General features: G+C 42.7%; 1 protein-coding gene and 1 long non-coding RNA gene across 2 annotated transcripts in view; both read left to right on the top strand.

The window, feature by feature from the left end:
• Positions 1–891, top strand: part of LOC110389967 — a 30,653-nt gene extending 29,762 nt beyond the window's left edge. The window contains exon 5 of the long non-coding RNA XR_002433475.1: positions 483–891. This is a non-coding gene — a long non-coding RNA (uncharacterized LOC110389967). The remainder of the gene's footprint in view (positions 1–482) is intronic.
• Positions 9,444–12,199, top strand: RPL37 (ribosomal protein L37). The gene is made up of 4 exons (XM_021381094.1): positions 9,444–9,579; positions 10,265–10,400; positions 10,670–10,754; positions 11,977–12,199. The coding sequence occupies exons 1-4, from the start codon at positions 9,577–9,579 to the stop codon at positions 12,044–12,046; spliced, it is 294 nt and encodes a 97-aa protein (XP_021236769.1). The 5' UTR covers positions 9,444–9,576; the 3' UTR covers positions 12,047–12,199.

Here is a 14,055-nt window from a genome sequence, read left to right as displayed (position 1 = left end):
TAGTCCTTTGTGGTAATCCCAGAGACAGATAAATGTAAATTCTTTAGGATTTCTGAGGTGAGATGTGAGATAAATTAAATAAATTATATATTTGGCTTGTTTTTACTGGTTTTCGGATTAAACATGACCCTTCTCAGCCCTTCTCCAATGCCTTCTTCTGATATTCACCTTACTGTAAACATGCATACACTGAATATTAGATCTAAAGTAAAATCTGAAATGTATGAATAGCAAATATTTGTTAGAAGCAAATGTGTATTTCTGAAAGAAAATGCGTCACTTTACATACCTTATGTACATTTCACTCACAGCTTTGTATTTATCCATGCACTCAGAAACTTGCAAATGTCCTGGACCATATAAATCCTGTACCAGTGCTTTCACCACCATCAGGTGACAAACCTGGACAGATCTTGTTGAACTGAATTACTTGCCTGCATTTGGAGAGAGAAAGCATTGTAAAGAATGTATGTGCTTTTCAGCAGCGACTCAGGAGGTCTGCTGGGACCATCGGGTCACATTCTAAGAATTGGTTGATGAGAAGAAAATTATTCACGTATATTTATTATAAGTGAAATAATTCACTTGATGCTGAGCTGAGTACCACATGGAGGGAATGTGATGGCAGAGAAATATACCTTGGTAAGTGTGTAATTATATATAAAATGTGAGAAAGATGAGTGGGTAAGGTAGTCAACAGTTTGAATCTAACCTTAGATGTAAGGCTTCTTTTCACAAGCTTCTGACAAAGACTTTAACCCTTCCTGCAGGAAAGGGGTTCTATTTCCAACCATTTTAAATTATATTTTGTTTCCAAAACATATAACCTACATACCAGGAAACTGGGAAGTATAAAAGAATTGTCATTGTAAATTACATCTTAATGCTCAACTCTGGGTTTCTGAGTTAGCAAATTTCACCTTAGATCTAGTCTGTAAACAGCTATGAAACAGACAAGCTTTTGATATTTTTTTTTATATTCAAAAAGAATAAAAGAAAGAAAACATTGCTAGTACTGCTAAGTGTGTACTATCCATGTGTGCGTGCGCCTACATAGAGATATATACACGTGACTGAGTGACATTTGCTTTTCTTTTGTTCAATAACGAATCTTTTCAGTTTAATGTGCTTTAGAATAACTCTGCAAATAAAAGGCAGAGACCTGCATTATTCTGGCAAAAGACAGATGTTTAAAATGCACGCCTGTCAGTGCAAGGCAGGTTTGTAAGGTAGAGGCTATAGGTTTTATTTGGCCAATCAGAATATTGGAAAAAAGCAGTCAACATCTGAACACTGAAGGTGTGAGGACCTGACCTTTTTTTTCCCAAGCATAAAACTGATAAAAAGGATTTGTCTGAAAACATGACACTCGGAAAAGCTGGAGGTACAGTCATGCCTTTACTCTTCGAGGTCTCTTATAAAATGACAGCATTGAAGAAATGTATGGGTGGAAGGGATGGCAGAAGTTCATCTAGCGTATTTGCCACCCCACTACAAACACTCGCCCAGCCTCTTCTCAAAAACTCCAGAGCCATCTGAGAAAAAATTAAATCCAGTGCTTTGCAACCTGTAGTGGTACAAAATTTTTCCCAGTAACTGAAACATCTGCTGCAGTGTTAGGGGAAAACGGTGAAAAGCTGAACCTTTCGGCCTGGAATGTGATGCCAGTTACAACCCTGGACTGTGGAGGCTCAGAGGCACCTTTTGGCAGATCTCCAGTAAAATTTTGTTCTATACTTGTGTATGTGTGTTTGTCCAGAAACAAACCAGCAAGATTTAAAGACATTATCCAGAACAAGAGTGTTTGTCTTGTGTAGCATTATTTAAATAATAATATTTAACAGCTATTATCTTGTAAAGGAGCTTGTAGCTTTCTATGCACATCTTCTGACACTCAGCCCACATTGCAACATGACCATCTCTGCAAGATTGAGTAAAATCCCCTTTGACACTTACTGTTTTGGTGCAACAAGGCACCACAACATTGTAACATGTCTAAATATAAGCATAGAGACAAAAAAAAAAAAAAAGAACATTTCAAAATCCCACAGTATGCTGTTGTATTGTGTTCCAGGCTTGTAGTTGATAAACAGTGGTATGCTTGAGAGGGGAGCAGGGACAAAGAAAGATTTTAACGGTGTTCCCAGACAGGAAGGACCTGGCATCCCTCTTATCTGCCCCAAGGTAAAAGTTGTCCTTTTCTCTAGATCTTTTAGCAAGTGAAGAAATGCAGCTGAGCAAGTGACTGAGAGCTCTTGCTCCTGCTGTGTTTATTTGTGCTGGTATATTAAAAAGTCATGCTTCAGCCATGATCCGTGGAGTACTGACAGCCTCCAAGAATGTCAGTGCTCTGAAAACTACCTGGTCTCTTTGTCCAATTCTAAAGATTAATAATTTAAAAAAAGCATAGATAATATTGTTTTTCTAATGCAACTTACTTATATAAGCACTGCACATGAGCACTATGGAAGGGATGCTACATGTCACATGTCACCAGCACAAAGCACTTCTTGCCATGATGGCTGATGGAGTGGCTGTGAACATTTTTAATTCAGTACTAAGAAAAACACTTGGAGACCCACTGGAGTGTGAGTTCTAATAATTTATTCTTATTAATAAACTCTGGTATTTATTTCAGCATGCTACACTAGATGTCATTTTGTGGTTGTTTTTTTTTTTTGTGTGTGTGTGTGTGGTAAAGAAGAGTCTGGATGCGTGGAAATAGTACATAGTTGTGATAAACAGGTCTTCCAGGAAGCAACATTAGAAAATGTATTTAATACATTTTGTGTAAGCTTTGTCACGCAAAGCCTTTTGATATTTTTGATCATTTATAGTCACTATATTTTAACACGTAATTTCATAAGTTAGTGACAGCTGTTTAATTTTCTTCTACCCATTTTCATTTTAAATAGAAAGAAAGCCATTTGCATTAATCATTAGTTTCTTAGCAGGATGCAGCTGCCTTTTTCATAAGCATTGCTATTTGCTCATACTTTCTGCTCCTATCATGGAGATTTAAAAACTGTGTAAATAACATTGCTTTTAATTTATTAACCTAATTCACTGTTCAATGAAACTTTGGGAGTTTTAATTGAACTTTGCTACCATCTTGTGGTGACCAACGTTTCTTGTTCAAATTCAAACCAAGTTTTATTTTCAGTCAGGATATCAAACAAATGGAGGTAAGTTTTCAAACCAGACACCCTTCCTGAGACAGCTTCATAACATATATATAGGGCAGCTTCTTCCACACTAATTCCAGCAAGGTGTCTATCTTTGAAACACAAGATGATATACATAAAGAAATGCAGAAAGAAATACTAAGCCTCATTAAAATGCTGTCCTTGAATTATTCAGTTCTCCTTCAGCCTCCCTAAGACATGCTTAGCAAGGTCAAAGTGTTCAATGCCCAACAGGTCCTAAAAGCATTTATCTGATCCCAGACACTTCAGCTTGCCTGCATTTCTGAAGATGATATATCAAGCACTTGCTAGCTTCTAGCAATGTCATCAGTGACACCGATTGTGGGGTCAAGTGCACCCTCGGGAACTAGATAGCCTTGAGCAGTGGGCCCAGGTGAACATCATGAGGTTCAACAAACCCAAATGCAACGTCTTGCACCTGGGTCAAGGCAGCCCTCATTACCAATACAAGCTGGGGGATGAAAAGATTGAGTGTAGCTCTGTTAAAAGAGACCTGGGGATACTGGTGGATGGGAAGCTAGACATGAGCCAGCAATGTGCTCTTGCAGCCCAGAAAGCCAACTGTATCCTGGGCTGCATCTAAAGAAGAGTGGCCAGCAGGGTGAGGGAGGCGATCCTGCCCCTCTACTCTGTGCTGCTGAGACCTCACCTGGAGTACTGTGTTCAGATGTGGAGTCCTCAGTACAGGAGAGACATAGACCTGTTGGAGTGCAACCAGAAAAGGATGACAAAAATGATCCAGGGAATGGAACACCTCTCCTACAAGGATAGGCTGAGAGAGCCAGGGCTGTTCAGCCTGGAGAAGAGAAGGCTCTAAGGTGACCTGATAGCAGCCTTTCAGTATCAAAAGGGGAGCTACAGGAAAGAAGGGGACAGACACTTTAGCAGTGTCTGTGGTTAGATAGAAGGAAAAGATCTTTTACAGTGAGGGTGGTGAGGCACTAGAACAGGTTGCCCAGTGATGTGGTTGATGCCCTATTCTGGAGACTTTCAAGGTAAGGCTAGATAAGGCCCTGGACAACCTGATCTTGTTGTGGATATCCCTTTTCACTACCGGGGAGTTGGACTAGACAGCCTTCAGAAGTCCCTTCCAACTCTAAGGATTCCACAATTCTATGATATGTCAAGCACCAACCTTTGCTATTTGAATCCCTTGTAGACCCCCCCATTTGTGTATAAGGCAGGCCGCATACGCACAAATAAGTGATGCTATATGATGATATTTGACAGAAGTTGTTTGGGCATCAGTCTTGCATTTGCCACGCAGAAGTTCTTTCAGCAATTTTCAGGTTTTGCAGAACCAGCAAAACTACTTTGCTTTGGAGCAAATCCCTCAACAGTCTTATCAGGGCCTGTATAGCTGTAGAGTACTCCTATGATGCTGCTAGGTTATGACCGTCCAATCTTCTGGCTTGCATGGGCCGCATTAATGAAGAGGAATTGTCTTGGGCCACATCTATGAGGTTTTTCTGAAAGTAATGCCTCCTATTTATTTCCATGGAAACTACAACAGATACAAAGAGCACAAAAACTCTGTTTGATTGAGCAAACTCTTAGTTGCAAAATGTTATTTTGTCCACATAGTCACCACCATTAGCTCTATATTTTTGCCAGTGATGAACATGAGCCTGCATGCTGTGCTCATAAAAATCTGTACCAGTGGAGAAGACCTACAGTTGCTGTTGTCACTGCTGAAACACACCACTCACTGCCTCACTGTGCTTACATCAACTGTCTGTCTCCTACAAACATTCATTAAGTGTTGATGAATGTCATTGGGTGACATTTTTTCCTCATGGAAGAATTCAGTGATGCACCTTTGCTTCATGTGCACTTCTATGTAAGATGCCATTTTGTCAGACTGCTCCTATGCTGCCATCTGTCACACAGCAACAAAATGTAATAGGATGTTGGTGGGAAGGTTCAACCTTTACTGCCAAACCACCAACATCTGCCTCTGATGTTGTAGGCCAACATAATAAAATAGAAGGCATTACTTTCAGAGCAGCCCTCATTAAATATGTAAAAAAGTTAGTGTATATAAGTAACAAAAAAAATTTTAATGCTTTTATTAAACCATATAAAAGAGAGATCAACAAAAACATAAAACTAGTAGGATATTTCACCTTGGTTTTGCGAAGCTAACACATCAGTCTAGTTCGATGACAGTGGTTGCCATTCTTAGTGAGGTCTCAAGGTGTACAGTAGAGATTTTTGGTGAAATTTAATTCTTGCTGCACTTCATCCTTGAAAACAGTTGTTCCCAATTGTATGTACTGCCTAAAGTGATTACACGAACAAGGTATGACTGTGAAGTGAGGGGTATTTCTCTCTGGCAAGAGAAGGCTTACTAATATCTGGTAAAGAGACATGATCAAAATTTTAGTTGCAATGTGTATGGGAACTGCTGAGTCATGGCCTGAACCACTGACTGATTGACTACCATTGAGGAAGGATCTCTCCCTGGAGATCCCTCCTTGGTGGGAGCCTTTCCCTGTGAACCCTAAATCTTCTGATCTGGGTGAGTGATCTATTTCCCTTCCTTTGTTGCACCTTGCTGTTGTGCTGGTTCTTCCACCTCTTTGTAACACCTTTTCCATCGCGTTGGTCCTTCTGATAACTACACAATGCTATACACTCCATTTTAAAATTCACAAGTAATGTACTTATGTCAACTAAAAATGGAGTTACAAATAAACCAAAAAACTGATTAATTTTTTAGTGACCTTGAAAGCCGTTCTCAAATTCCTTTACTAAAATGGAAATTGGTGTTCACAGGACTGTGTTTAGCCAGTGTATCAAATTCCATGCACTTATTTGCCATAACTTGAGCTGGCACCGCAGTGCACCCTGTTCCCTGGTTTCAGCCCAGTTGGGGTTCATGGTGCACCGCTGTTCTGTTGGAGCTGAGGGGCTGTGCCAGGCTGCTCTGTGGGAAGAGCTGCTGCCATGATGGCATGGGGTACGGGGTGGCTGCAGTGCGAGCTGTGTGGGCCACGTGAAGCCTGTGGGTGACGGGCTGGACATGCCTGTGCTAGGTAGTAGCATAATATAAAACTTGTGCAAAGCAAATGTCACTGAAATGGGTGTTGCTCCTCCACTTCCCCAGAATAGCAACAGGGCAAAAGAAGTCAGGAAGGTCTAAGGATAGGGACATAGAATCACAGAATCATAGAATGGCTTGGGCTAGAAGGGACCTCAAGGATCATAAACTTTGAAACCTCCTGCCACAGCCAGTTGCCAACCACTATATCAGGCAGTAAATCAGGTTGCCCAGTGCCCCATCCAACCTGGCATTGAATGCCTCCAGAGATAAGGCATCCACAACTTCTCTTGGCAACCTGTTCTAGTGCCTCATCAAACTCTGAAAAAAGAATTTCCTCCTAATATCTAACCTAAATATCCCTTCTTTTAGTTTAAAACCAGTCCCTCTTGCTCTGTCAGCTGTCCACTCATGTCAAGTCAGTCTTCAGGATCCCTCCTGTTTATAAGCTGCCTTTTAAATACTGGGAGGTTGCAGCGAAGTCTCCCTGCAACCTTCTCTCTTCCAGACTGAATAAGCCCTTGGATCATCCTCATGGCCATGGCCTTCTGGGCCCTCTCCAACAGCTCCACATCTTTCTTGTGCTGGGGACTCCAGACCTGGACACAATAATCCAGATGGGGCCTCATGAGAGCAGAATAGAAGGGTGTGATCACCTTCCTCTCTCTGCTGGCCAACCCCTTTTTGATGCAGCCCAGCATACTGTTGGCCTTCTGGGCCACAAGTACACACTGCTGGCTCATGTTAATTTTTTCATCTGCCTGGATCCCAAAGTCCTTCTCTGCAGGGCTGCTCTTAAGGAGTTCTTCTCCCAGTCTGTACATGTATCTGGGATTGACTCAACACAAGTGCAACACTTTGCACTTGGACTTGTTGAACCTCGTTAGGCTCATATAGGCCAACCTTTTGAGTTTGTTAAGGTCCCTTTAGGTGACATCCCTTCCTTCTGTTGTATCAACTGGTGCCATCCGCAAAACTTGCTGAGGAGTGCTCAATCCCATTACTTCTGTCACTGATAAAGATGTTTAAGAGGACCAGGCCCTGGGGGATACCACTTATCATCACATTCACCTGGATGTAGAGCTGTTGACCACAACCCTCTGGCTGTGACCTTCCAACAAATTCCTTATCCATCAAACTTTATCCTTGTCCTTCAAACTCATCTCTCTCCAATTCAGATATAAGGATGTGGTGTGGAACCATGTCAAAGGCCTTACAGCAGTCCAGCTACACAACATCAATTGCCCTTCCTTTGTCCACCGATGTTGTCACTCCATTGTAGAAGGCCACCAGATCAGGCTGAGGTAGAGGAGCTTATGCACCAAGGGATAAAAGGAAAAATGAGTGGGCATCTCCACTGTTACATTTGGCTTCAGTTTTTTGTCCCTAACCAGATCAGGTAAGCTGCAGAACGTGGTGTTATAACGGGGATATAGAGAAAGGCTCCTGCCTCTGCAGTATTCAATAAACTCCTTGCTAGATGGGTGCTATGATCACGTTATCTGCTGGCATTGCAAAGGCAGACCCTCCAACACTGACTGGACGCCAAGTGCTGTGCGGAAGCAGCAGGGGGTCACATGCTGCAGTGACAGACTGCTGTTTCTTACATCAAAAAGGCAGCTCTGAAATCCAGACCTTCTGTGTCTTGGGACACCTGCTGTCACACTGAATAAGAGTGAATTGGTCAGTGCTGAATTTAGGCTGGTACCACTTGGCAGATGTTATTACATGAGCCCATGGGTTTAAGCAGGCTGCAGCTCACTAGCAGAAGCATACAGAGTCCTCACCTGCAACCCACATGGAGGTTGATAGCTGCTGGGTGGTGCTGGGTCAGCCACAGCCTTGCTCACTCCCCACCATGTACATTTCCATTGTTCCTAAACACTGACTGTATGCTCATAGCAGAAGTCCTTCTCTCCTAGCAGGTTTGAAAACATTTAAATGAACAAGATTATTTTTATTCCACAGTGGATGAGAATAATTCTTCGGTAGCGTATCCTTGAAGACCACCAAACAAGCACACTTCTCTGGGAGGCTGTTGCCATAGCATCTGTCCAGCATCCTCTCAGCATCCTCAATTTCTGAGATCTAGAGAGAAAGAGGAAAGGAGGCACCAGTTGAAAGATGCACAGCAAGGTTGCTGTGCCTATAGGATGTATTCATAATGTTTGAGCTACTTGATATTTTTTTCTCTGTATGGCATTTCATCCACAGGAAACAGCATTTCCCTTCCTCCTTCCCCCTTCCCCCTTCCCCTTTCCCCCTCCCATTCACTTCCCTCTACCGTTCCCCCCCCTCCCCTCCCATCCCTTCCTCTCCCCTGCTCTCTCCTTCTCTTTTCTCAAAGAAAATAGATTCTTTGCAAACATTTCCATTCAGCTAGGGCAAAGTTCATCTTACCTATGTACTGCCATCTATGTGCCTAGCCTAATGGGGGCTGTCTAGGCTCCTGTTAGGAGAAGGGCTCTCCCCAAGGGTGATTTATGCAGCCCACCTTGGACCCCTCATGTAAGGTGAGTTGACTTCCCTTTGGAAATCTTTCTCTCTCCCCTCTACAGGCAGACTGTGGACAGACCAGACACTAAGATTTTCAGGTAAAATCGATGATGAAAGGTGAAAGCAGGCGAAGAGCTCTGCCTTCACCTTTATTCTGGGGGTAAAAACTGCCAAAGTGAAAGAGCTGAGTGACCTGGGCCACTCTTCCAAGCTGTAATTATCTACAAACTGTAAGTGTGCTGGAGGCGTATAGTATGCTAGCATATGAGAATTTATGTGGTGCATCTGTGTTAGGATCTATTTTGCCCCTGTGATTGCTGTGGACACTGGACAGGTTGCTGTGGGACATGGTGGAGAGCAGTGGCGACTGTTATTTACGGCTGTTCTCTTGGTGCGTACTGCAGCCCGGAACGTCCTGGGTGCTAACTGTGAGAGCTGCTCTCCGTGAGCTTGTCATGAGAGCCAGGGATGGATCCTGCAGCTTGGCATGAGCTGCAGCTGACCCGTGCGCAGCAGCACATGGAACATCTCGCTCTGTGAGTAACACAGCTTTACTGAGTTGAACGTTTTCTTCACCAACAGAGTACCTCTACATGCAGCTACCCTTCGGCTCCGCCCCCCGGCAGCCGCACCAGGGCACGGCACACCAGCGGAGACTGAACCGCCAATCCGAGGCGGCCGCGCCGGATATAGCACAGGGAACTGACCCAGGCCCGCGGAAGGAACTTCCGCTCCGCCACGCCGAGCCCCACCGCACACCCGGAAGTAGTTGGGGGCTTATAGAGGAAGCGGGGCGGGGCTCGGCCTTTTTGGTGCTGGCGGCCGGCGAAGATGGTGAGTGCTGGGCTGTGGGCGCGGGGCATCGGCCGACATCCGCCGCCGCGATGGGCCCTGGGGGCCGGCGGGGCTTAAGTGATGCTCGAGACGGTCCTGTGCACTGCTGTAGCTGGGCTTGGTGGCGGGATGGCTCTGCGGAGGGACGGCTGTGGGGCCGGGGCCTGGCGGCGGGCGCGGCGCTGGGCCTAGTCCCGTTCCAGAGGGCGAACGCGGGGCGTCTCGTCCCAAGCGGGAGTTACAGGGCTGCGCTGTCTGCAGCGGGCTTCTCAGTAATGTGGATCCGAGTGGGCCGGGGCTGAGGCCACGCGGCTAACTTAGCAAGAGGAGAATCGGTTATGATCTGTGGTGAGCGTATGGTGGACGTTACTGAAGGCAGTATTTTTATTGAGGAAAAATGTTTAGTATTAGAGTTTGGGGGCGGCTTTGATGGTAACTGCTGGGTGGTTTCGTTCAGCCGCAGGTGGGGGACGGGGTTGGGTGGTGCAGAGAGGTGTAAGGAGCTGATCATTAAAAATGGAAGAGGCCTACAGGTAAAACAGGGTTAGTGACTGAGTGCAGCGTGCCACCATCATGCTTATGGGATTTAAAGAACTGTCCTTGTTTTTTCAATGAGGTTATTCTTTGTGATGTGTACATTGTGGAGTGTTAATGGTGTTTACAAGTGTCTTGAAATGTTTTTCAGACGAAGGGTACATCATCCTTTGGTAAGCGACGAAATAAGACCCATACCTTGTGTCGTCGATGTGGGTCCAAGGCATACCACCTGCAGAAATCTACCTGTGGGAAATGTGGATACCCTGCCAAGCGTAAGAGAAAGTGTAAGTAAGGAACTTTTAACTGACTTGAGTTTAAATGGTTGTGTTCCTTTGTCTTTCAAGACTTTGGGGTTTTTTTCAGACCATCGAAGAATGCTCTAATTTTGGTGTTTCAAGCATGTTTGAAACTGTAAATTAGCAGTTTGTAGTCTTTCTATGTAGAAATTGACCTTGTTTATACTTTTTTTTTTTTTTTTACTTCTGTCAGCGAATAGTTGTGCTGTTCAAATATCCTGTGCAGGTCAGTGTTAACTGTAATTTATATATTCCAGACAACTGGAGCGCAAAGGCTAAAAGACGTAACACCACTGGTACTGGTCGCATGAGGCACCTGAAAAAGGTGTACCGTCGCTTCAGGTATGATGTTTTATTGTAAAACAGTGTAACATGATATCTTGTGTGGATTTCACTTGATTTTAAGATCAGTCACCCAGAGTAGATGTATTTATTTAGAACACTTAACGTGGCTTGATCTCTCTTTTAAAATGTACTGTGATATAAAGGATGTGTAGCGTGTTGTTTTGAGGTAGAAAAGCTTGCTATCAGTAATACACAGGATGCATAAGAAGCTCTGATGCTTGTTGTTAAGTATGAGTGATACAGAACACAGGGTATGGTAAAAAAAAAATGGCTGCACTTGAAAAGGAGTAGTGCTTTGTTTGCCATTGCTTGTATTTTTTGAGTCGTTTGAGTTGCTGGTTGCACTCTTGTGTGGATTTTTATAGCAGAATTCATTAAATGTGTTCCAATCCCCCTACTTACGCCCACCAAAAAAAAAAAATTGAAATACCTACCTATTTTTCTGTTAATTGGAGTTCAGTTAGTAGTAAGTAGCTGTAACATCAGATTTTGTGTTACAGGTTTCTAGAACTTAGTGTAAAGCTTTGAGTTGTACTTACAGGGTACTATAGGGGTAGGTACTATACTGTAAAATTACCTAATTTAAGTTTTAGAACTAGGTATACTTAAGGAATCCTTTACGTAGGTGGTTTTTTTTTTTAATTACCAGTCTTTCACAGCAGCAGCCAGAAAATACTTCGTTGTGCAACTGCAACCTCAGTTTCCTTAAGAGTGGCTGAAATATCAATGTCACATTCAACAGCAAGCTTGGAGCTGACTCTTGTCATACCTGTTTTAGTTTTTTAAAAGCATAGAGAATTTCTGTAAGAAATTGTCTTGCTTTTTCAATACTAACAAACACTGAAATACTTTGCTGAGTTGCTTAGTATAACATTAACTATTGGGTGCCTTCAGTAGATGTACTGTATCTGTTTGAGTTTTACAGAGTTGGCTTGGTTATTAAAGTCTTCTTATTTCAAGATGTCAAATTTACTTTCTCGGAAGAGAGAGAAAACAATACCACTTATTCCAAACAGCTTGTCAATGATGTTTCTTAATAAAATGTCTGAACATATGAACTTCATAGTGATTTCAGTGCATTACTGAGATAAGCTGAAAAAAAGCAAAAAAAAAAAAAAAAAAAGCTGGTGAACTTGATCTATAATATTCCTTACTATGTAAAACTACCTGGAGGAAATACCCACCTTTCAACACATGGTAACTGTATTATTACTTGCAGGAATGGATTTCGTGAGGGAACCACACCGAAGCCGAAGAGAGCAGCTGTTGCAGCATCCAGCTCATCATAAAGACTCATCTATTTGCAAAAATAAATGGTCTTATCCATAAAATGCCACCTTTTATATATGTACTTCAGTGAAAAAGGGGATATCTGAAAATATGTATACTTATACAGTTTTCAGTGATATGAAAAGATACATTAAAAGTAATCCTTCGCTTGACTCCTCATTTGATAGCATCTTTATGTGGAAAATGGCCGTTAATTCTGTACTGCATTTAAAAAGAGCCTTGTAAGGGTTATTTGAGAAATCCCACTTGGAAGGGAAATGGAATGCTGGCTTAGGCTTGCTCTTAAGTTTTGCTGTGTCTGTGAAGTACCCAGAAAACGATAACATGGAGAGTTTATCTCAAATTGGTAAAATGGCTAATGGCTTTAAGTGCTGTTCTGAGATGCAGTAGTTTAAGAGGGATGCCCGTTCTTAACCATGTATATATTAACCATATATATATAGGGTTTTTTTTGTGACTCTGAAAGGCCTGCTGAAGTATTGTGTATTCAATGAGTCATTGCTTCTTGGGGTAGGGTGGGGGAAATGACTCTAAAATCTGGAGGGCTATATTGTCAGGAAAAAAAAATATACTGTAGTTGAGAAAAGAGTTAGCCAAATTGTCTAGGAAGGTCAGTGTGGAAAGGTGGGGGACAAATAGATAAGTTAGGCTGGGTGTGAACAAGTAAATGGTAGGTAGTAAGGTACAGTAAGGCCACATGTAAGTATATTTGAATTACAGATTGATACCTGATGAACTTAGATGTTATATAGTGGGTTACTGGATCATTGCTGGCTTTCAAACTTAAAAATCATAATAGACGATGGCAGTCACTAGGAGAGAGGATTTTCAGATGCCTTGAAGAGAAAATTGGGATGGTAAGGTGGGAAGGAACCTGACACTTGCTTTAAGCTTCTGAAACTGCTCTGAATTCCTTTGGTTTCATCGTGAGTTTCTGTTTTGGAGCAGTGTGACATTTGCTGCATTTCTAATTGTTCTTAAAATTCTTGATGAGAAGCAGGAAATAAATTCATTTGGATTATGGTAAATGTATTCAAAAAAAGCTTGGATAGCTCAGCAATACATGGGTCATAATTGCCCTGAACGTAAGCTTTGCTGAAGGTAGATTCTTAGGCACTTCACTTCTTAGTGTTTTTTTTAAGTGTTGAAAACTTAAAATGCCTTGGTGGTTTCTTTAGTATACAAATAATCTCTTGTCCAGATGGTAAAATAATCCTAACTCAAGAGTTAGTAGAATTGAGTCCCTGTGCTTTGCTCTCTTTAGCACATTCTGTGTTTATAGAACTATTAACATAGGGCCTCAATACAATTTTTGCTTCCCTCTGACTCACAGATAAAGCACGGTTAATCCAAGAGACTGTTAGACCACATAGTCTAAATTACTTGAGAAATCAAGTTTTGCATTGATTGAAGCAAGAATCAGTTTTCAGGCAACAGTGTGTCAGCTTATTTAAATTAAGGTTTCTCACAGTCAGCGATCATAGAATCATAGGTTGTCTCGCTCCAATTTACAGGAGGGAGAAGGGGTTCTTTTAATATATGTATACCCGACGGCGAGATTAAGACACAACGGGTCAAATATTAGCCTGACCAGTTTATTACAAATCCTAGTAGCTTAGGGAGATGGGGAAGGGAAGGTGGGCGATAGAAAAGAGATAAAAAAGCAAGGAGTCTTTGTAGAAAGCAAGAGAGATAGTCACCACCAGGGGTCCAGCGTTGTTTGTAGCGCCGACGTTGATCTTCTCAGGTGATGGGTCATCAGGGCTTGTTGTTCGGTTGCCAACCGCTTTGGTCGACAACCCCTTCGGTCGACGACCCCTTTGGTCGACGACAACCTCTAACAGCAGTACGAACTTATAAATAAGTCCAAATTGGTCGAGTCAGCTCTCTTTGGAGTGACAGTTAGTGGCTGAGTCAGCTCTCTCTGGAGTGGCAGCTTCTGGCTTTGGGATCTCAGCAGAAAACCCATCTTCCGGGCCTTGCCAGCAGATAAGAGGGAGCAGGAAGG

The sequence above is a fragment of the Numida meleagris genome, chromosome Z, assembly GCF_002078875.1.
Source record: "Numida meleagris isolate 19003 breed g44 Domestic line chromosome Z, NumMel1.0, whole genome shotgun sequence".
NCBI classification, from domain to species: Eukaryota; Metazoa; Chordata; class Aves; order Galliformes; family Numididae; genus Numida; species Numida meleagris.
Note: the sequence above shows the minus strand (reverse complement) of the source record. Positions and strands in the feature narration are given on the sequence as shown.

Bases quoted from the DNA above. Each gene is read 5' to 3' on its own strand.
- RPL37 (XM_021381094.1), top strand. The intron at 10,401-10,669 runs GTAAGTAAGGAA...TATATATTCCAG, and splicing joins TGCCAAGCGTAAGAGAAAGT to ACAACTGGAGCGCAAAGGCT. The intron at 10,755-11,976 runs GTATGATGTTTT...TATTACTTGCAG, and splicing joins AAGGTGTACCGTCGCTTCAG to GAATGGATTTCGTGAGGGAA.